The 23048-nt window shown below is 36.6% G+C and overlaps 1 protein-coding gene across 11 annotated transcripts in view; it reads right to left on the bottom strand.

Moving 5' to 3' along the window:
- LOC125834553 (auxin response factor 8-like) overlaps nt 1-23048 on the bottom strand; it is a 771942-nt gene that overhangs the window by 77433 nt on the left and 671461 nt on the right. For 5 of the 11 annotated variants that reach the window (XM_049513680.1, XM_049513681.1, XM_049513682.1 and 2 more), the window contains 5 exons: nt 21060-21135; nt 19363-19510; nt 17872-18863; nt 17594-17784; nt 16917-17325 (listed from right to left, as the gene is read on the bottom strand). The exons of 3 other annotated variants lie outside the window; for them this stretch is intronic. In XM_049513680.1, the coding sequence (XP_049369637.1) occupies nt 17148-17325; nt 17594-17784; nt 17872-18863; nt 19363-19510; nt 21060-21135 (1585 nt within the window). In that variant the 3' untranslated portion in view covers nt 16917-17147. Of the gene's footprint in view, nt 1-16916; nt 17326-17592; nt 17801-17850; nt 18864-19362; nt 19511-21059; nt 21136-23048 lie in introns of those variants that run through there. 3 more of the 11 variants (XR_007443364.1, XM_049513694.1, XM_049513692.1) reach the window with 3 other exon arrangements.

The raw sequence follows: 23048 nt of genomic DNA, 5'->3' as shown, positions 1-23048 counted from the left end.
TTATTTGATTTATTCGTTAGTTGTCTTTTTTTACAAATTATGACTAACATAATAAATTGAACTATATGAACTAAAAAAATTGACAATGTTATTTATTTATCTTCTGAATATTAGACTCTATTCTTACACACTTTTAGAGAATCTTGACGATTTTCATAGTAATATGTGATTGAATGGATACTAATTTAAAATTTTAAAAAAGTGAAAACAAAAGTAAAACATTTCAAAATAAAAGTATAAAACAAAAAAAAAATTAAGAATGCTCGAATGGAGCATTGTAAAAGTAGAAAGAAATGTTTAATATGGTATAATAAAGTAAGTTAAATTTAGCATGATAAGGTAAATATCTTTCTTCCCCGTCTCGCTCCCTTTTTCATCATTTAATTTTCACGCATTTTAGGAATTAATTTATGTGATACAGTCGATCCGCTAAAATTCTTATCAATGTATCTTTGTCCTCGATATCTTTGGTTGGTTTAGTCTTTACTTCTATGAATCAATGAAATATTTATGATTCTTTTACAAAGAGCATGCCGAGGAGGCTACTACGCTCACCACACACTTGCATTACTACCAGAACTTCTTCTTTATATTTTGAACCCCTGAGCAAAAATCATGGGTCCGTCATTGTTCATAAGCCTACCAGAATTCTTGTGTAATTTAAACCTTCTTAGGTTGTTTAAGTTATTGAGTAGGTGTACTTACATGCTATTTGAAATCTTTATACGTTACATGTACATAGTTGCATTTCACGAGTCATGAAGATGCCTATTTAGGTCATAGTCTCAGAGTCAATATGTGTATGTGCTCTATGTATTAGATAAACTCGATATGAGCCCAGTCATCTTTATATGTGTTAATGACTACGGCTTATTGATTTAACGTTTCAAACACACCTCATCAAATTCTAGGTGTTCAACGATCGTAAATCAGTATAAAATCCAACTAAATGAGTTGGGGTTGAATCCTACAGGGAGCGGTACGTGTTTTAGATTCAATTAGAAAGTATGAATGCGGTCTAATTTGCCATAGGAATAAAAATTATCGATTAAAGACATCATTCAAATTGAGGGGTGACACGAATGTCAAATGAGGGTTTTGGTTTTGATTAACAACTACAAACAGTCACAAACAATACGAATTAACAATAATGAGATGAATTCTTGGGATGTGATCGATTATAGACAAATATAGAAATATGGGTAATTGCAACTATTAGTAGATAGCTAGATATTAGTGAGTAGGCTAGACTATAAGGGAGGTAATTTTCTCTCGAACAATTATCCCGAATCAAGTGATTTCTCTTGAACATCAACAATCATGCAAATTAAGAACAACCCACACCTTAATCCATTTACTCTTTCGAGCTAAATGTGTAGGAAAGGGTTTAGGATTCACTCTGTCGAGCTAAACCCAGGTCATCCCAATATCCACAAACCATCAATCAAAAATCGTAGTTCTAAAACCTCTCTCTCAAGCAAACCAAGAACACAAACATAAAACTGCATTTGCAACTACAAATTCTTAAATTAAACCACAATTAATGATTAAACTCACTTTTAAATACCATTTAAACTAACAATTAGCAATACCCATAAACTAAATCAGCCCATAATCGCATGATCACACTCCAATAATTGGGTTTTAGCTAGACATTATAAAGAGGTAAAAACCGTTACCAAATTAATTATTTAAACATCAACTGGGTAAGAGTGATTTCGTCTTTACAATGCTTCAATTTGATGAATCTCAAAGACCCACTTCCAATTTCTTCAATCCTTCCAAGCTAAAGAAAACTCTAGAGAAAAAAAACTCTCTCCAAAATTCTAGAACTCAATAATAATATCCAAGATAGATAAAAAATAATAATCTAAATGTTCAAAAACGTATTTATAGTTGCCAAAAATAAGCTACGAAAGCTCCTTCGGTGAAGCAAGTCGGGCTGGCCGAACCACTCAGCGAGCCGCCCTTTGGTCTCTTTCATCGCCCTTTTTCCTTGGCATTCAACATCATCAAGGTCTGTAACTTTGGACAATCTATCCTAGCTTCGCGGAATCACTCGGCGATCCACCGACTGCTCCCTTTCCTCGTCGACTTGGTTCTTTCCTTCAGAACTTGGCACACTGGAACTTTAGGCGGTCTGATGAGCCACTCAGCGACACGCCGAGTGCTTCTGGTGATCCTAAGGCTCGCCCATCTTCATTTCTTCAGCCTGTTATGTTCCTTTTTGCCTGTTAGTGTCCTTACTTTGTTCATCAATCCATATTCTTGAAAATCAATGATTTAACATTAGTTATTGGCACAAAATAAGCATTTCAGGACACTAGATCTCTATAAACAAAGCCCTAAATGAGTCCAAAACTCAGACTCATTAACATCCCAACTTAAACTTTTGTTTGTCCTCAAGTAAAACTCAAGTTCAGCAGTTCAAAAAGGATGTCTCAAACAGTGCTACAAAAGACTCAATCATAAATGCATACAACAAGACTCAACTTACTCATGCAAGGATCAATTGTGCACTCAAAAATTCAAGTTGTGGCTCACCATTATAAAAGATACTCAAGTTCACAATACTAGCTTCAAATGCAAGTTCAAGTTCAACAAAGGTATTCAAATGCCCTCACAACATAGATGATTCCATATTCACACATAGTTCTTCAACAATTTATAGTTCCGGAATCACATACAACTCTCACACTAACAAAGATGAACATATGCATGACTTCACCCTTAGGTTTGCCCTTATTTTTCAATCAACATTCGTTTCAGCTCACTCAAGATCACAAAGGTCTTTCAAGGCTTGTAACGGGCTGAGTGTAAATGTATGGTCATTTAGGCTCAGTGGTTGCTACCCTCATGAAATGTAGTTTGAACAACACTTTCTTCCTTTTCTTCAACATTTTAATCATGCTCAAAATTCACGCCATTATTCACTTTCACATGGACTACCGGATACCTCCATTTCTTTTTGCAATTTTCACAACTTTATTTCAGAAATTTTTCATTCTTTTTCTTTTGCTTTTTTTTCTCCCATTTTTTTATATGGAGGGGTTTCATCTTTTTCAAAACCATGGATCAAATGGGACTTCTTCATACTTCTTGATTTACCTTTTCTTTTTACCACACCCCCAATGTAGGCTTTTGGCCTAAGTTGTCTATTCAAACAAACTACACTTAATGAGGATTATGGGTGAATGGATAAAGAGGGGGTCACAATTTGCATCAAGTTTCTTCCAAGAAAAGGATAAGGCTCAAAGGGCTTCAAGCAAAGTTCACATATCTCACAAGGCTGGCCACAAAAAATAGGTATATTGTCAAATTGTTTCACTTCTCAAAATCGTTGCCTAAGATCATTTCAAGAGCTTGTATCACTTAGTCAATCGGACCAACGGGGCAAATTCTAGGTGTCATCACACAAGGTTCACGGTAAGCTCATCACACAACGCATTAGCACCAATATCAAACGAGACTCCACACTTTCGCTAATGTGCAATATTCATCACAAGAGAATTCATTCGATAACTGGCTAGTGACAACGAGATGCAAAAAATCCACATATTGTCTATGCAACTTCATTTGGCCTCATCGTAGCCGCGCATTCATTTTTGTTCGATTAAGAGCACTATTCAAGTCATCGATATTGATCATAACCGATACTCAAATTTGCACAAGAACAGCCACATTCAAATACAACAAGAGGTGGCAATTTTTTTAGATTGGTCAAAAACCATTTTCATTCATAACAAGGAGCCACAAGCTCAAACATCCACAACATAGAATCAACACACAATTTAAAACACAAAAAACCAATATATATATATATACAAAATATAGTCAACAATAGGTAGGTATGGAAATGCCTCACCCTACCACAAACAAAAGCAGTTGTCCTCAAATGCAACAAATATAACCAAAATTCAATAAAAACGACAGAGAGGGAGGTAAAGAAGAATCATGTCTTCATAGTTGCTCCATTTGTCGGGGCATCAATACCCGATGCAACACTTTGATCTTGGGCATCAGTGCCCGGTGTAATAGCAACACTCAATCTGTCGAATGTCGGTAAAGGAGGTGGGAATCACTTACACGTTCTTTCTTCATCGTGAGACACCCTGGCTCGTCTGTACAACTCGGTGATCAACACCGAAAAAGGGAGAGAGGTTTGGCGCTGCTTGGCCCTCATGGCCATCTCTTGTGCAATGATCATGCCTAAATTTATGCGCTTCCCTGCAATGATCGATCCAAGACAAGCCACCTTTGTGTGGCGGAGGATAGACTCATTTTGTGATGGCATATTGGTGATGCTTATGAAGCCAAACCATGTTGAGGTCTTTCTTCTCAATTTGCATTCCAGCCTCGATCCACCTAAGAGTAGCATCTGAAAGGAGAGGAGTCAGCCAACTTTTCATGTCCTCCAGTGAAGTTGTCTTAATCATACTCTGGTAGTCATCAACAATCTTCTATGTACACTCCAGAACTGCATTAATATCATCACCATCACACTTCACTTTCTTGCCCCTGACAACCACATAATCTATCGGCTTGAATATAGCGGCATTACTCTTTATTTGTCGCACTAGAGCTCCATAGGCAGCATAAAACTCCCGGACCCAACTAGGAATTTAAGAACCCCGGGGTTTAGTGAAGATCTCAAACTTGTAGGCCTTTATAGTACGCCATATATTTGGGTACCGGTCTATCACTCCATCCATAAACAACCTCTTCTCCTTTATGATGGTCCTCAGTCCCTCAGCCTTTAATATGTTCATAGACCGGGGACAAGGACCTTGTGTAGGTGGTGCTGGGACGACAGCCTAATCTGGAACGGGAGGAAGAGTAGTGACCTTGGGTGCCCTGATCCTAGACGGATCATTCAACCTTTTGTAGCGCATTTCAGCTCTCCGAGCTAGCAGTAACTGATCATCCTCTGGCTCAGAAATGTCAGCCTGAGGGTCCTGGTGCTCACCCTCTCTCTCAAAAGTGGTGAGGTGAGTGGCGTACACTCCCTCACTATCGGAGCTGACCTCCGATAACTTAGGAGCAGGTGTCTTTCCTTTTCCTTTACTCTTCCCACCTGTGGTAGGAAGTTTTGTGGTCTTTGCTTTGGATGCAACTGCATCATCATTGATAGTGATTCCCTTTACCCTCTTGCGGGGTGACGTGTCTCGTCATGCTACTTTTGGTCTAGCCATATCTGCAAAACACATTTGAAATAGTTAGAAACAGTTCAAGAAAAATGCAGAAAATAGGTTGCAGAAAGACTCGTTGAACTGCTCGGTGAGTCGCTGAATCACTTTGGCGAACCATATCTGGATCGCCGAAAGGACTATCACAAAAATTACCCAGAAAAATGGTTGGTCAGCGATGTGCAGGGTCCTTCGGTGAATCACCGACATCACTCAGCGAGCTCAAACTTGCCCGCCGAAAGTTACAATGTGTTTTAGGGATTAGGGGCGCTGAAAGGGAGATCAATAGAGATTTTCGACGAGTCGCCGAGTGCGCTCGGCGAGCTCAGGCTTCCCGCCGAAAGTTACAGACTCAAACTCAACCAAAACACAAAATTAAGGGTGATCAAGGGGGACATTGGCGAACCGCCGAGTGGTTCAACGAGCTTGATCCAACTCGCCAAGCTGCCCAACGTGCCAATTTTCAACCATGTTTCCCAAAATCAAGCCTGTTTCCCCCCAAACACAAAATCAAACAACACAATCATTCAGTTACACTAAGACCCATTAGACCCAAGCCACCGGGGTACTCAGACTTCCCCCGGTTTGCCCAAAATTGATTTGACGACTTTTTCCCTTAAGAATGACGTCAAGTGCTCCATCATTGGGCAAAGCACGTCATTTAGCACAATTTGGATTACTCAGACTTCACCCGACTAGACCCGACAATAATTTAATGCAACCAAACAATTTATGATCAATTTTAAAGCACAAAATTTTGGAAATAAACATTTTAAGCAAGTTAGGCAAGATTTCAAAACTAAACTAGGAAAACTAGCATACAAATACGATTTCAGAGCATACTCAGAACACATCAACACAATTTATATAAATGCATTTGAATTCAACTGTTAATCAAGAGTTCGGGGTTCGGAAAACCAACCTTCAATGTTGAAATACGAGTTTGTAAAGCTAGGCGGCAATGTATTCCAACTCCGAGCACGATATCAAGAGCAAAAAGCAATAAAAATGCAAAAATATAGAAACTATATAGTGTGGGTGCAAATATACGAGGCTAAAAGTGAGGGAATATGAAAGAGTTTGAAATTTTAAACCTTTGGCCTTTCAAAACCTTTCAGTTTGCGGCCCTTCGGCGATATGAGTCGTCCTCGCCAAGAACACTCGGCGATGCGCCGAGTGATTTTTTACCTCACCGAGTTTTATAAGACCTCCAGTTAATTTAGGGGTCCAAATGACGGACAAAGTCGAGCTCACCGACCTGTTCGGCGAGTCGCCGACTCGTCCATGGGCCCACCAAGTTTTACAGACTCCCACCTGCTATTTTTGTGAGTCCAACAGCGGTCCAAGTCGGGCTCGCCGACCTCCTCGGCGAGTCGCCGACTGGACACTTGGCTCGCCAACCTGCATTTTTAAAACATATTCCACACTTTGACATGCACAATCAATACCCGTTATTCCAAAAACAAACACAAAGCAATAAAAAGTTTGTTTGCCTCCCAATAAGCGCCTTAGTTAATGTCGTGGCACGACACAAGTACCCACTCAAGCTTCGTTCTTGGGGTTTGCCATAGTATCAATAGGCAACCCTCTTTGTTGTCTTGGGTTGAAATGAGATGAAATATAGCTCATTTGGGTCTCCGGTAGCTTAATAGATATGGAATGAGAAGCAATCATCTGATTACATTGAGACATTCTCTATTATCTCTTTCAACACTTTGTCGTGTTCTTCGACTTTGTGGAGAACCTGTGAGAGTATCTCTTTTATCTGTTCACCCTCATAATCCGTGGGCTTTTTACGCTCATGAAGAGAAATGTACATGTCTTTCTTTTTACACAACACTTTGAATTCCATTACATTTTTGGCCAAGAGATCCAGTTGGGTCAACATTTTGGCTAAATTCTGGTCCCTCTCTTGCTCCTTATTGGTCTTGATCATGCGATCGAGGAGTTATGATACTATTGCATAAGGTTGTCGCATTAGACCACCTCGAGAAAGTTGGTCAGCCACTCCTCTGTTCTTAGGACCAAGACCTCTATAGAAACAGTCCAGTAGCATCTTATCTGGAATTCCATGAGTTGGACGTTGCAGCAACAATGTCTTAAACCTCAGCCATAACTCATGGATTGTCTCACCCTCCAAGTGCTTGAAACCTAGGATGTTATCCCTAAGAATCATCGCCTTTGAAGGAGGGTGGTCCACTTGGTTACCGTTGCTACCATATACGCTCGTTTTCTCAGTTTTAACAAACAACACAAAAACCAAAACTAAAAGTAAGTAGATTCAACTATGACTAACAAGAATACAATTCAACTTCTCCAAAAGAATTTAAAACAACACCACTCCCCGGTAGTGGCGCCATTTTGATTTAATGTTTCAAGCACACCTCATCCAATTCTAGGTATTCAATGATCGTAAATCAGTATAAAACCCAACTAAATGAGTTGGGGTCGAATCCCACAGTGAGCGGTACGTGTTTCAGATTCAATTAGAAAGTATGAATGCGGTCTAATTAGCCATAGAAATAAAAATTATCGAATAAAGACATCATTCAAATTGAGGGGTGACACGAATGTCAAATGAGGGTTTTGGTTTTGACTAACAACTACAAACAGTCACAAACAATACGAATTAACAATAATGAGACGGATTATTGAGATGTGATCGATTATAGGCAAATATAGGCATATGGGTAATTGCAACTATTAGTAGATAACTAGATATTAGTGAGTAGGCTAGACTATAAGGGAGGTAATTTTCTCTCGAACAATTACCCCGAATCAAGTGATTTCTCTCGAACATCAACAAGCATGAAAATTAAGAACATGCCACACCTTAATCCATTTACTCTTTTGAGCTAAATGTGTGGAAACGGGTTTAGGATTCACTCTGTCGAGGTAAACCCAGGTCAACCCAATATCCACAAACCAACAATTAAAAATCATAGTTCTAAAACCTCTCTCTCGAGAAAGCCAAAAACATAAACATAGAACTGCATTTGCAACTACAATTCTTAAATTAAACCACAATTAATGATTAAACTCACTTTTAAATACCATTTAAATTAACAATTAGCAATACTCATAAACCAAATCAGCCCATAATCGCATGATCATACCCCAAGAATTGGGGTTTTAGCTAAATGTTATAAAAAGGTAAAAATTGTTACCAAATTGATTATCCATCAACTGGTAAGAGTGATTTCGTCTTTACAATGATTCAATTTGATGAATCTCAAAGACCCACTTCCAATTTCTCAAAAGTGAATTTCTTCAATCCTTCCAAGCTAAAGAAAACTCTAGAGAAAAAAAACTCTCTCCAAGATTCTAGAACTCAATAATAATATCCAAGATAGATAAAAGATACTAATCTAAATGTTCAAAAACGTATTTATAGTCGTCGAAAATAAGCTACGAAAGCTCCTTCGGTGAAGTAAGTTAGGCTCGCTGAACCACTCGGCGAGCCGCCCTTTTGTCATGCCCCGAGCCTACACTCTGGACGTGGCTGGCACTCGAGAACCATTGATGTCCCCAAGCGAACCATTGGCCTGGCTTACTTACTCAGCGGAAAACTATATGCAATAAGAAAGAAATTCAAATGCTAAACAACTTAATTGTCTCAAACTGAACTTATAATGTTTTGAAAATAAACATTTAACTTAGCCAAAATGGCAACTCAAATCTGAACATAAGTCAATAACAAAATAATGACGAATTAACTAACATCTGACAGACTATATATGAAGCCTCTAAAACAACTGAGATGGATGTCGGGACAGGCCCACGACATCCTAATAAACTATCTAATACTGAAAGTAAACAAAAAGGATCCTTCGGAATGCAAAGGGGCTCACCAACAGACTCTGAACTGCTCATTGGATCAACGATGCGCTGGATGCCGATCCTAGTTACCTGCGTCTGCATCATAATACGATGCAGGCCAACTGGCAACAGTACATTGAATGTACGAGTATGCGAGTTGAATGCTAAACACAACATAGGCTTGAAAAGAATTTGAAAGGAACTGAAGAACTTACCTGGCTCAACTCAACTCAACATAACTGAACTCATTTCAATATAAAACAGTTTAAAACAAGTGTAATATAAAGAAAAGTTGTTTAAAACATGATGTCAACTCTGTGTGTATGCAAAGATACAAATAACTCTGAGATGTATGTAAAAATACAAATAAACTGATGTATATAAAAATACAAAAGTACTATTGTGGGAGTTTCGCTAACCGACAACCATCACATAAGAGCTATTGTGATGATACATCGATCTCCCTCACGCTGCCAGCGCATCCTATACCCTGTCAGGGGTATAGGACCTAAATTACTAAGTGGATCCACTAGTCTATGCGAAAAAGATTCATCTAAAAAGTATGACCCTTTTCTACCCATGATGGCTGCATGGTTTATGGAGACGTGAGTTATCTGAACTCAAGTTCGTCCCCATATCGGTGCTCAATACTACTCCCAAAATATGATACTAGCTCTTTATGTTTAAAACATATTTCTTTCTGTGATTTGAGATAATTGCTCAAAACTTAACTCAAAGGCTATCTTGAAAATCAAAGTTTCCCATCTTGCTTAATTATGAAAGTGTTATACCCCATTTTAACTTGAGGTCAAAACGTGTACGACATATTGGTGATTTCCAAATTAATTAACTTAAGAAGTCGCCACCTAATTTAATTATGGTGAATTAGGACACCTAAATATTTAACTAAGTAATACTAAAATGACTTCAATTAAATGGTCTACTAAACCTATGTAATTCTAGGTAAGAGTTCTAATTATCCTAAAGGGAAGGTGTTAGGCATCCTTTAAAATCTGTTAAAAACAGTTAACCGGCAAAACATAGGTTAATTAATTAAACTAAAAATTAGTGCTAAAGAATTAAAAAAACATAAGTTGGAAAAAGCATTTTAACATTAAAATAAAAACTCTTTTATATTTCGAAAGAATGAACTCACATTTTTTCTTCTTTTTTTTTTTGAAAATAAAATAAAATAGATAATCATTTGTTTTAAATGACAATTGTTTGTACAAAATTTGGTACCAAATATACTAAAAGAAAAGTCTCTCTATATATGAAGTTAATATGCATGCCTTTAAAAAATATTGTTTACACCTTGAAATCAATAACACATTCTGCACTTGAAAGACTCTTTAGAGTTTAAAATAGAACGACAATTTTTTAGTAAAAGAAAATCATTTGTTTTAAAGTAACTTTGTTTGAACCAAAATTTATTGCTAAAGATCTTAAAATAATAAAAAAGATTTGTGTTTGTAGTAGCACTGTAAGGACTTAAAGCTCCTTTTAAGACATTTGCAGTTGAAAAATTTCAACGAAAAAAGAAAAAAATTTACCAATTTTTAAACAAAGAAAACACTTAAAGATTAAAGGATACATTTAGGATCCTTAAAAGCCTTTCTTTTCTAAAAAAAAAAACCGGTCGATGTTGAAGGCAAAAAAAATAAAATAAACAAAAGCTAAAATAGTTGTCTATTTACTAATGAATTTTATTTTTTCTTTTACACCTAGACAAGCAATCAAAGTGTAAGAAATATCACATAACACATATATCCACAAATAACATTAACAACAACAACATAACAACAAATAACTAGGAAATTTATAAAGGAACATTTTCCAGATTTCCTTGCTACTGGATGAGTCTTGAGGACATGAGAGACACAAAGTAAAAGAGTGGATGCACATTTTCATAGTCTAGCGATAGCATGAGACTATACGGCGGTGAGAGTCTTTCATGAAGACTCCATTTAGCTCCCGAAGTGTTCATGCAAATAAAAGAAGTAAAGAGAATTAGTAAGACAATTAAACCTCGCTCGATATTGAATAAACTAGAAATATAATTGAGTTAAATAGCATAACGAACATACCATCCAAAACATGAAACCTTGCAAATGCGGAAAAAATCTCAAAGAAAACTATTACGACGCCTTTAAAGCACAAAAAAATAATAATAATAATACACAATCCCTCCTACTTAAGCTACGAACAAACTATTCGTTAAAGACTTGAATTAAAAAAAAATACTTATGCCATAAGTTTTCAAGATTTATACATGTTGTAATGCTATTACTTAAAAATAAAACAAAATACATACACAATATAATTAACAAAAGAGCACAAAACATAAATTAGTACTTGTATGCAAAAGTAAGTTGCACAGGAATGTTTACAGTCGTGACTTTTAATAAGAGAGCACCTAGTTGCTAACCTTTTTTTTATATATTTATAATTAGAACAGAGACTATTGTCATCGTCGTTAAGCATGTTTGTTATACACAGGAAAATATCAACATTGAAACTTTAACATATAAGCATACAAGATAAATCATTTAACTGGGAATGAAACAGCAACAACACAACTCATATAAATCCAATTATGAAACTAAGTCAATAACAAATATCTAGTTATAGAGCTAACCCATTCTTTAAATTCAAAATCTAGTAAATGAGGTGAAAACAATTTCTGATCTGTATAAATCTAAAAAAGGGATACAAACCCGTTTTTAACATCAACATATAATAATAGCAAACTAAATAAAATTAGTTCTAGTAGAATTTGAGAGAAATGTAAAACTTATAAGATACAGGGTGCGAAGCTACTGTAGTGTATCCGCAATTAGAGTTTATATTTTAAGAAAAAATAATAATATGATCTGCACGTTTTACATAGGAATGCATAGATATATCAAATGATCAGCAACTTGGAGCAAGAACTGATGCATATATACTATAAACACAACCATCTCCTTTTATTCATAATGTCTAAAACATAAAAAAAAAACAGAGAAGAAATGAATTTAGATTTCAAATGAAAAACATAAATACAGTTTCCACATAACTTTGAATATAGCTAAACTAGGCAAGAATTTCTCTACATATAAATTTCTTAGAGTAACATAACGTTTTCCCACAGAAACAAAACAGAGGAAAAAGAAGAGAATGTCACTTGCTATAGGGCAGTGAACGGGGCTGCTGCGATCAAGTGTCTATATTCGAACAATGACAAACTCGAACAAACTTGAAACTTGAGTTTCGGTCGAGATCGAAAAAGGATGTAAAGGCAATATTTTAGAGAAGAAAATAGTAGTTAAAATAGTGCTATGGGGACATGAAAAGGCTTCTAAAAAATGGATGCTGCCAAGGCTTCCATGGAGGCTGAAAAATCTGCCCCAATATGAATGTCAAGACCGCTTATTTATAGGAGAAGAATGATAGGGTTAGCGATTTTGAGCGGGATTTTTCTAAAATCTAGTCAAGACACCCGTTTGAATTTTTGAACGTTGTGTGATTGACATGAAAATAGAGTAGTTGAGCCATGTCCATGGCTGACAAGTTTTGTTGTTTTTTTCTAAAAATGGAAGGTGGAAGAGAGACAAGACAAGACAAGACACGACTACTGGGTTGAAAATTTTGAAATTAGGTTTCCCAGTGGATAATGGGATTTTCAGAGATATTTAGAAGGAAATTATATGGGTTGAAAGATGGTTTGGGCTAAAAAAAAAAATGGCTGGAGACTCTTTGGGCTTTAATCAAATTTCTTAGGCCTTTTCCTTCTTCTTTTAAATTATTTATGGCTTCTAACTTGATAATTAATACAATATATAGTAAGACAAAACTAATAATATTACGACTTTACGCTTATATAAAATAAAGATACAAGAATATTGACTTGTAATTAATTCAATAAAATACTAAACTTGAAATAAACTGACGACAATTGATTATTTAAGGAAAAGAGGTATAAACAATAATACTAGTAATTTTGATAATAAAACTAATAATTTTAATAGATAAATAGTCGTAATAGTAAAAATAGTTGTGAAAAGGATTATTTTATATGTTATCAAATTAGAAGCTCGAAAAATAATAAATTAGAAGAAAGGAGGGTCAAAATTGGGTGTCAACAGAAAGCATTTACTCTTTTCTGAAAACTAGCTCAAAGGCTCTTTGGAAATCAAGGTTTTCCTTTCATGTTTAAATGTGAAAACATTTTAAACGCTTTGGGAATACATAGTCCCCATATACTTTTGAAGAAATGAACTTCAAGCTTTACTTTTTACTCTTTACTCAACTCAAAACTTAAGTCTTAAAACAAAATTAAAACGTTTGTAAAAGACTTTTAAAAAAAGAAACTTTATGAACTTCTTTTAACTTAACTCTTGACTTCTTGACTTGACTCCTAACTGATCCTTAAATTGAATTATAGATTCAAGGATCGTGATTTGTGATAGGAAAGATCTCATGATGTTCAGGAATGAATTTAGATAGTTAAATATAAGAAAAAGACCAAAAATCAATATCTGAGGGTGGATCCGCGACGCGGAGACATATTTAATTTTTGGTTTCAAAAATGACTTCTGAGGCAGAAGACTCCGTGACGGCTCCGCGACGCGAAACGAAATGAAAATCCCCAAAACTAGGAACCAGCTCCGCGACGCGCCACTGATGTCGAATTTCGTCCAACGAAATCTCTTCTTCGTTTTTCGTCTCTAAACCCTCTAAACTCCGTGGGTTCTTTTACCCAACACTTAGAATCGATTAAATGTTCAAAGTACATCAAATTCTACTCAAAATTGAACCTAAAATCACAGATTAGGATCAAACAACTCCTCAACGAATTCAACAAACCAAGAATCTAATGAAACTTCAACAAACCCATTCAAGAACTCAATTTATAAGCTTTCAAGAACTTAAATTCGTTGAGATAAATCATGATTGGCGCGTGGACAAATTAACCCAACACTATGTGATCTCACATACCTTGTAGGGATCACCCTCGACGAAATCCACAAGCCAAACTCGACGATCTTGACGAATCTTAAACGTTCTTCTCCTTTCTCCTCTTTTTTTCTCTTCTCTCAAAACCCTAACTCTTTTTCCAAAAGCGTAAACTAACTAAGTTCAGTTTAGACCCCTAAGTAATTACCAAAAACAAACTAAAATAAAAGGGTAAGGAAAAGACCAAACTACCCTTCAAAAATCCGTATTTGGACTTTCCTTAATCCAACAACCCAACTTTCAAAGAGAATAACTTACTCATACGAACTCGGAATCGCGCAAAATCGGTGGCGTTGGAAAGATCATTCCAAGAGCTTTCCAACCATATCTGGAAGTACACCAAAAACTCACTTTTCCTAATCTAAACAAATTTCCAGATTTTCAATTCTTTCCAAAAATGACTATTTCCAATTCTTAGCTTCTTCCTAGCTATTTCAAATTGCGAGATGTTACACCTTTGGTCTCTTCCATCGCCCTTTCGCCTTGGCATTCAGCATCCTCAATATCTGTAACTTTGGGCGATCTATCCTGGCTTTGCGGAATCACTCAGCGATCCGCCGACTGCTCCCTTTCCTCGCTGACTTGGTTCTTTCCTCTAGAGCTTGGCACATTGGAACTTTAGGTGGTCTGATGAGCCACTCAGCGACACGCCGAGTGCTCTTGGCGATTCTCAGGCTCGCCCATTTTCATTTCTTTAGCCTGTTTTGTTCCTTTTTACCTGTTAGTGTCCTTGCTTTGTTCCTCAATCCATATACCTAAAAATCAAGGATTTAACATCAGTTATTGACACAAAATAAGCATTTGAGGACACTAAATCTATATAAACAATGCCCTAAATGAGTCCAAAACTCGAACTCATCACTTATGTTACACCATCAATGTGATAATATTGATTGCTAGATACAATAATAGTTGTAGCTTTAGTTCAATACACCAACGCCACATACATATCGAGTGGGTATATGTTTATTCAGTTATTACACCTCCGAAATGGTCATCTCGGTTGGGCAGGATCAATCATTATGACTGAATTATCGTACAGTTCACCATTAGGGAATGTATATGTGCTTACTTGATTCTAGGGTGTACAAGCCAAATCGTAAAGTCAAATTGAAGCATCGAACCAAATCAAATCAGAAAAAAAATTATTTGTGGTTTGGTTGATTTGGCGGTTGAAAAAAAAAATCGACCACTCTTGGTTTGGTTTGGTATTAAAAGAAAAAAAGTCAAACTGAACCCAAATCAAACCGAAATATATATATATATATATATATATATATATATATATATATATATATTATTTATAATCTACTTTGTTAATATTTTTTAATTAGTTTATAGTTTTGAATGTTTATATATTTTATTTCAAATTTGGGATTGTAAAATTTGTAAATATTTTATTTTGTATTAAGATCCGAAGTTACAATTATATTGTTATAGTTTTCAAATTCAAAATTAACAATTTACTTTGTAAATATTTTGTTTTGTACTCAGTTTGTCTGTAGCCTTTAATCTTATTAATTTAACATAATGAACGTTGATATTTCAAAAAAATACTTTGTACTCAAGTGAATTTTACCGTCTTTTAGAAAATTTCTATTCATTTAATATTTTTTAAGTTTAGCTTATCACACAGGTAAGTGAAAATATATTTGATCTCTTTTTCAAATATCGTATAATTGTAAAAAACCGAAAGAACCGACTAAAGCCGAAACCGAAAAAACTGACTTTATGTGGTTTGATTTGGTTTTTAGATTTAATAAACCGACATAGTTGGTTAAGGTTTTTTTAAATGAAAAACCAAACCAAACCGACCTTTGTACACCCTACTTGATTGTACTCACATAGAAAAGTTGTTATGAGATTTCAGCTTCTGGAGTCTAAGGTTGTTTCTATCCCTAGCTCTGATTTTAGTGTCTTCAATATACTTATGTTTATAACTTCCAGTCTCACGTACTAGTACATGTCATTCGTACTAATGCCCTTTTGCCTGGGGACGCTGCATTTGTGTTGTAGGTGCAGGTAAGGGCGCTGATGCGGTGATGCCCAGTTGCACTAGGATTTCAGATTCAGTCCTTTTTTTTTTAGGATTCATGTTTTGGTTTTGATAGTATTGTGTTTTAATGTACAGTATGGGTAAATCGTGACCATGTCCCGTGCACTCAGTTTGTCACTTTTTTAGAGGCTTTTGTGGATGTGTGTGTATGTACCTTTTAGTTCTATTTGATTTTATGATCTTGTCGACTTCCCGTAGCTCAAATAGTTTTATTATGACATGTTGACCTTATATTTTCAGTTTCTATTGTGTTGCGACCTTGTTGGTCTAGATGATTGTGACAGGTGGCCTAGTCGACCTAAGTGTTACAGTTTCAGTTGTTGTATAGTCGATTTCTCAATTCAATCTATATCGAGGCCAGTCGCACCCTCCTCCAGTTTTAGGGCATGATATTGTTTGAGGAGGTAAAGGAAAAATATTCAAAAAAGAGAGGGTGCACATGTACAAAATGTAGAGTGTAATAGCTCCGCTAATGGATATGGTTAGAGAAAAGAAACTTTAAGTAGTTCCTTATAATTTGAAATGGAGTACACTAATCCTCATGTTTCTTTAACAAATTCATTACAAGTCTTAATTGAATAAAAATACCTTTCACATTGTCAAGTAATCTTCATCTATTGTTGCAAGTTACCCTGGCTTACCAATAAATAAATTTTTGGTGACTTGGCATCAATCAAAAAATTCTTGAACTAATATGAAGATTAAAGCCAAAAAAAAAAAAAACATCAAAAACATTTACCTACAGGAAAGACTAGATGTAGATCCTCAACTGCTTCTTTGTCTGAAAGGTAGAAGCGCAATAACAAGTTTTAACACTTACGAGATTCTTAGTATAAATCACGTCTCATCTTGAGCCGTTATACTAACTTGTACAACAGGATTACAATGAAAACTACACCATACAAATGGAAGATGCCTCAAGTCCTATTACAGCTAGATCCAAATGCAAAATACAACATACAATTGGGAGATGGACCAATTAGACGAAAGCTAAAGAAGCCAGGTTACGAGGCAAGAAATTTGAATTTCTGACCCTTGAGAAGATCGAGAATCAGAATTAGTCCTCTTCGTTTAAAGCATTACAACAATCAGTACTCCAGCGATCCAAGAGATGGCATTCCAGAAATAAGATCTCGATCATCAGCACTAGTGCTGCTCATCCTTTCAACCACTCCACGGTTCAGGGATTCAGGCTCTTCCTTTCCCAGCTTCTGCACATCTTCGGGTGAAAGGATTTTTATATACCAGACGTTATTGACAAACGCCCTGAAAATACCATGCCAGGGAAATAAAGAGAAGATTATAATGTTATAATAGGACTAAAGAAAAGCCACTTCTGAAAAGATTGAACACTACCACAGGGCTGAATAGATATAAATCATGTGAAGGTAATGCTAAACAAGAAAAAGCAACCCCATAAATAAAAAAGTTGTGACACAAGGAACAAGTTTAAAAGCATATGTTCTTCCTTCAGCTGTAGTGGAAATTCAAGAAAAAGTTATATAATAAAGTCTTCCCATGATTGGACACTTACTCCCATGGGTCGTCTCCAAGGAGAAGGATATCATTCTCCCTGTCAACAAATACAAGCTGCCAGCCTGATCTTTGAGGGTCTTCAAGGAACCCCTCAATACCGAACATCTGCCCCAATTCCCGTCGCAGCTCATGATAGCTGTGGAACTGGGTGATATCCAGTGACCTCCCAACACACCCCGATTTGTAAACCTGCATAGACAAAAAACTATACTCACATGATTGTCAGATGAACTAAATGCCAATGAAATATTCGACCTTAAACAGCAGAACTAGCACCTTGACAAATGTATGGGTTGCATTTGGTGGATCAATTTGTCCTGCATTGTGCAACAACTCAGAAGAGTCTTGCACATAACCATATAGAGAATTCTGATATCCAGAAGCCCCAAGTGGCATTAAGGACATATCAGCACATGTAGTAGTAACATTAGACACTGTGGTCGGAAGGAGATGCCCTGAAGAATCAACATTAGCACCAAAAAGCGCTTGATTCTGGGAATCCAAGTTACAATTTTCCCTAGGACTGGAAGTATCTTTCCCATATCTTGGGAGTGGTGATGAGTTGGAGCACGTATTTAGTTGTGACTCTGTAAATTTTGACATCCAGGACTGTTGAGGCGGTTGCTCTATGATCACAGACTGACCAGTTCTATTGATATTCAATGAATTACCACTTCCTTCAGAACACAACGAACCTAGCATATTTTGCACGCCCAAAGGAGTAACAGATGCTGAAAACTTTGAGTTCAAATCTGCAAAATCTGCTTTCAAAAATGGAGAGGAAACATTTGATGGTTGCCTCTGCTGGAGCTGGTCGTGCGGGATTTGGAATGCTTCTTGGTAAGTGTGTTGGTGAGCCTGTTCCTCTGACTGATTATTGGATTGATGCTGTGATTGCCTTTGAAGGTTCTCTGACAACATTTGGGTTTGAGCAGGCAGCATATGCTGATGAACTGCTTGCTGCATTATTTGCTGCTGCTGCTGCTGCAGAATGGAATTATCAGTACTTGCATGTTGGAGATATTGGACAGGCTGCTGAAACTGCATTAATTGCTGTTTCATCAAATCTCCACTCCCAAAACTTTGCAAGCCAGTAGCCAGCATAGCTTGATAGTGCTGATTAATATCATTTGGGAGAATTGTTGAATCCACTCTCTGTTGCATCCAAGGAAGCATGCCAAAAGACTGAAGATTCATTGAATGAGGTCCTAGCTCACCAGTATTCCCTCTTAACCATGCCATTCGATTAATAGCTTCATTGTTACTATCTGCAAAAGCAAAGGAGAAAAATGACTAGTATAGCTTCAGGAACGAGAATAGGTTGCTATCTGAACAATGATACTGCTTAAACTCGTGTTTATTCCTTCTATCATGGCTATCTGGGTGGGGAAGAGAGGATGAAGAACTATTGGGGGTTAAAAGAGACGGGGTTGTTTGGTTCAAAACCAGGTTATTCTGGGATTATAACTATAAATATCATCCTATCTGGGATAAATAATCCCATGATTGTGACATTAAATCTATCCAGGTTTTAGGTAATCCCTTCAACCAAACACAAACACAGGTGTAGTCCCAAATTTAATACTGGGATAGACAATTAATCCCTCCACAAACAAACGGACCCTAAAACTACATAGGCCATTACTTTTTCTTTTTCTTTCTTTCCTGACAAGTTGTACTACAAACTTCACAATTTTACCAAAATAGAGAAAATATATGTTTTACAGCTTCAATTCTCTTATTACATGACCATTCAGTGTGCCATACCCTGATAAGATGACGTTCCTGGATAGAAGGGCCGCTTTAGCCTAAGAGGAAAAAGAGATGGATACATCGGAAAAGTAGTCAAAGGCTCAATCTCCCATAATGAGACCCTTGGTTGCCTCTCTCCTGCAGTTGACTCATCCCAACCAACCTATAATTTCAAGAAATTTGTTGTGTAAATATGAAGTGTTAGCAACAAAAGCAAACATTTTTCACCATACAAAACAGTATATGATTGGAGATCTGTAATTTCCTTGCTGCAGATTATAATTTTCATACAACTATTTGAAAGACTAAAATTAGAAGGAACAAAGCACTTGTAATATCTGATTTCTGCAGCTATGTGAAGTTAAGCTGTGGATACCTGATTTGGGTGTGAGTGCTGGGACATGGACAATAAATGCATATTACTGGAATATATTTTGATTAATTAAAGTAATTAATTGAAACAAATAAGAACATTTTTTTTATAAACACCTAATATTTTATTCATAAGCACGTATAATAGAAAACTCTCTCACACACACACACATATATGTGTGTGTATGTGTGTGTGTGTGACATAAACTCAAAAATTAAGCCAAAAAACCCAATCAATCTATATTGGTCAAACATCAAAATTCAGTGTGGATTCCAACCACACTCAATTGTGTGGGATCTCCACAGGTGCATCAAGGATTTTGAAGGGTCTTAGCAACATAGACAGTAAGTGTGAGTCAAGTATATCCAATGCAGTAATGCACAAACCTTGCAGTGCAAATTAACATTCACATATATGCCAGATAGACATGGTGGGAGGAAGAACTTGACACAATACAGAAAGTTTGATGTTGCAGTATGGAAGTCGACCATCAGATGATATTTAGACACCAAACTATTTTTATTGAGGACTAGAGTACTGTAATTTAGACACCAAACTATAAAAATTTCAAGTTATGTGAATAGCTGATAAATGGTAAGCATTTGATCCTTTAGTTAACGAGAGACAAGCACGAGCAGCAGAAAATTAATTAAAGATATTTAACCTGGATATAAGCAAAGGCATATATCATAAGGCTGTGAGAAGTGATTTGGCAGTAGAAAACTAGACGTCAACCACGGGTAACAATTGAAGAAATAATATAAAGGGCATTAGTTTGATGATTCAGAGGTGGTATCTGTTTGCAAGCAAACACATGAGAGAGAGAGAGAGGAAAGCAATTCAAAGTAGTCTTACAGAAATATTGTAAGCAATGCAATAAAAAAGAATTTGGTTCTGAGCACAAGAAAATGAAGATCTCAGTCCTCACAAATCCAAGCCGAGCAGGAGAAATACAGTAGACAAAACTTGTGCTATATATTGGTGAAGACTGGGAATTTGTCCAAAATATTCAACTTGATAACATGAAAGTTGGGGAAACTACAAGGGTGGGAAAAAAAATAGAAAAGATTTTCTATCAAAAAGATGAAGATAAAAGTAAGACCATCAAGCCAACCAGCATTCCGCTCAATGGCATGAGCAGGATCTAACCCGCACAATGTGTGGGTTCGACTTGAACACCACACCACCCCCGAACCCCAAGCAACGCAAAAGGAAAAGTGTGTAAAGCCTTCAAAAATTGAGACATGAATGGGAAAACTATGTTAACTGATATAGTTACAAAAGAACAAGAATAGCAAATAGAGAAATGCTAAAGGTAAAATAAAAATAGACCATTTACCTTGACAGACCGCCAGTGAGAATTTGCCCAGCGAACTGGATCTAAGTCTCCAATCCCAGTAATTGTGCCCATGTATCTGAAAAATGATAGAACCACCTATAAGATTATCTATTGTAATGACAGACCACTTACGTTAGCTGATGTTTTATGTCTAAGGATTTGAATGAAGATGTTGACCATCTTTTTCATTGCCGATTAGTTTTGAGGTTATGGTGGGATATCCTTACTTGGTTTGGAGTGCAATGGGTGATGCCAAGTACTGTAAAAGAGATGATGTTTAGCTGGAATTGCGGCAGACGGAGATGAAGGCACAAGGCTTGGAATATTGCTCCATTAGCACTTATGTGGGTACTATGGAGAGAGAAACATCAAAGCTTTTGAAAAGATGGAAATGAATTATTTACCGCTAAGAGTAGCCTCTTATCCCTTCTTTTCCTTTTTTTGGTGCACCCATGAGATCCCATAGAAGATTGGGTGATTTTTTTGAAAACCATTTCTTCTTGTAAGTATTCTACTTTTTGGTATACCTCTTGAGCAGGGGCTTTTGTTTATGCCCACATATCCATAAACTCTTATCAGTTTTATCAACAAAAAAAAAGGAGTTATCTAACAAATATAGAGGTTAAAGATTTCAATGACACCCACAAAGGTCGGGCACCAACTTACTAGCAATGAAAATTTTAGTTTAATTGGTTAAAAAAATGGTTTATTTATCAGAAGTAACCACCAATTTCATTAATTGAAACCCGAATGCAACTATGTTTTCGCCAGTATTAAACAAAAATTATATACAACTCTATGGCCAATGGAAAGCCATAGGGGTAATAAATGTAACACTCCGGGAATGTGTAGACTTAACTAGAGCTAAAATGAATGGGGTAAGGGTCTATGAAGAGGGCAAGGGCCTAAACTACCTAAGAAAAGTGAAGGAAAACGATTTTTCCTAAGGACCATTCGGCGATGGGGCAGCACCATCACCCAAGGCCATTGGCGATCAGCCAAATGGACCTCCCTCGCCTAGTGGGCAGCCTCCCCTTGACCTAGCTACTGGAATTTTGGGCGAACTAGGTCGGGGCTCACTAATCCACTTGTCGCATCGCCCAAAGGTCCTCCTCCTCGCCCATGGGAAATGCTCCATGATGGAGCATTCTGTAAAATTAGGCGAGCCAAGGGTCCATTAGGCGTATCGCCTAGTGCCCTTGGCGAGCCAAGGAGGGCCAAAGGGCGAGCAAAAAAGTGCAGCAGGCTGCTTTTAAAATTTAAGTTAGGGTCTTTTAGTAATCCCTCCAAAAATTGATCCCACATTGTTCTACTCTTTTCCCAATAAGTATATAACCTTTTTAGACTTGAAATTCCTCCAATTTAAGTCACTTTTAAAAGAAGACCCATCTCCTCTCCAAATATTCTCTCTCTAGAAACCCCCATTGAAGAAGAAGAAGAAGGAGGAATTGAAGGCTAGGGCTCAAGAACTCAACTTTCCTACCAAAGTTCATGAAGAATCTTCAATGGTAGTTTTCATCCTTGGGTAGCTATCACCCAAGGAGTCCCTTCAAAAGCTTTTATCTCAAATCTAGAAATCCCCAAAAGCTATGGTTTCAACTCAACCCCATGGATTCCTTTCAAAATTGCTTTTAAAGGTTGAATTATGGTTGTTTATGAATGTATTACTGATTTTATATGAATTTCAACTTGAATTCCTCAAGAATCCATGAGTTCCCCAATCCTAGCTATAGTCCTTCTTTACATTAAAGAATGTTGTTGCAAGTTTGGTCCAATTAATTGGGTGTGAGTAGATTATGATGTGATTGCATGATTTTAGTATGATTCCACATGTATACTTGATTAACCTAAGATTCAAAGGTGAAATTGATGTGGCCTAGGGATATGTCATGAAAGAGGCAAATTGAGAGTTTAGATGTGACCTTCTAAGGTTGATGAATTGCCTTAGATTAGATCACCTAGACATGAATTGCTTATGAGTAAGAATGA

The sequence above is a fragment of the Solanum verrucosum genome, unplaced genomic scaffold (genome assembly GCF_900185275.1).
Source record: "Solanum verrucosum unplaced genomic scaffold, falcon-dt-bn FXZP01000287.1, whole genome shotgun sequence".
Classification (NCBI taxonomy): Eukaryota; Viridiplantae; Streptophyta; class Magnoliopsida; order Solanales; family Solanaceae; genus Solanum; species Solanum verrucosum.
The sequence above is the reverse complement of the archived record's forward strand: the minus strand, read 5'-3'. Positions and strand labels throughout refer to the sequence as shown.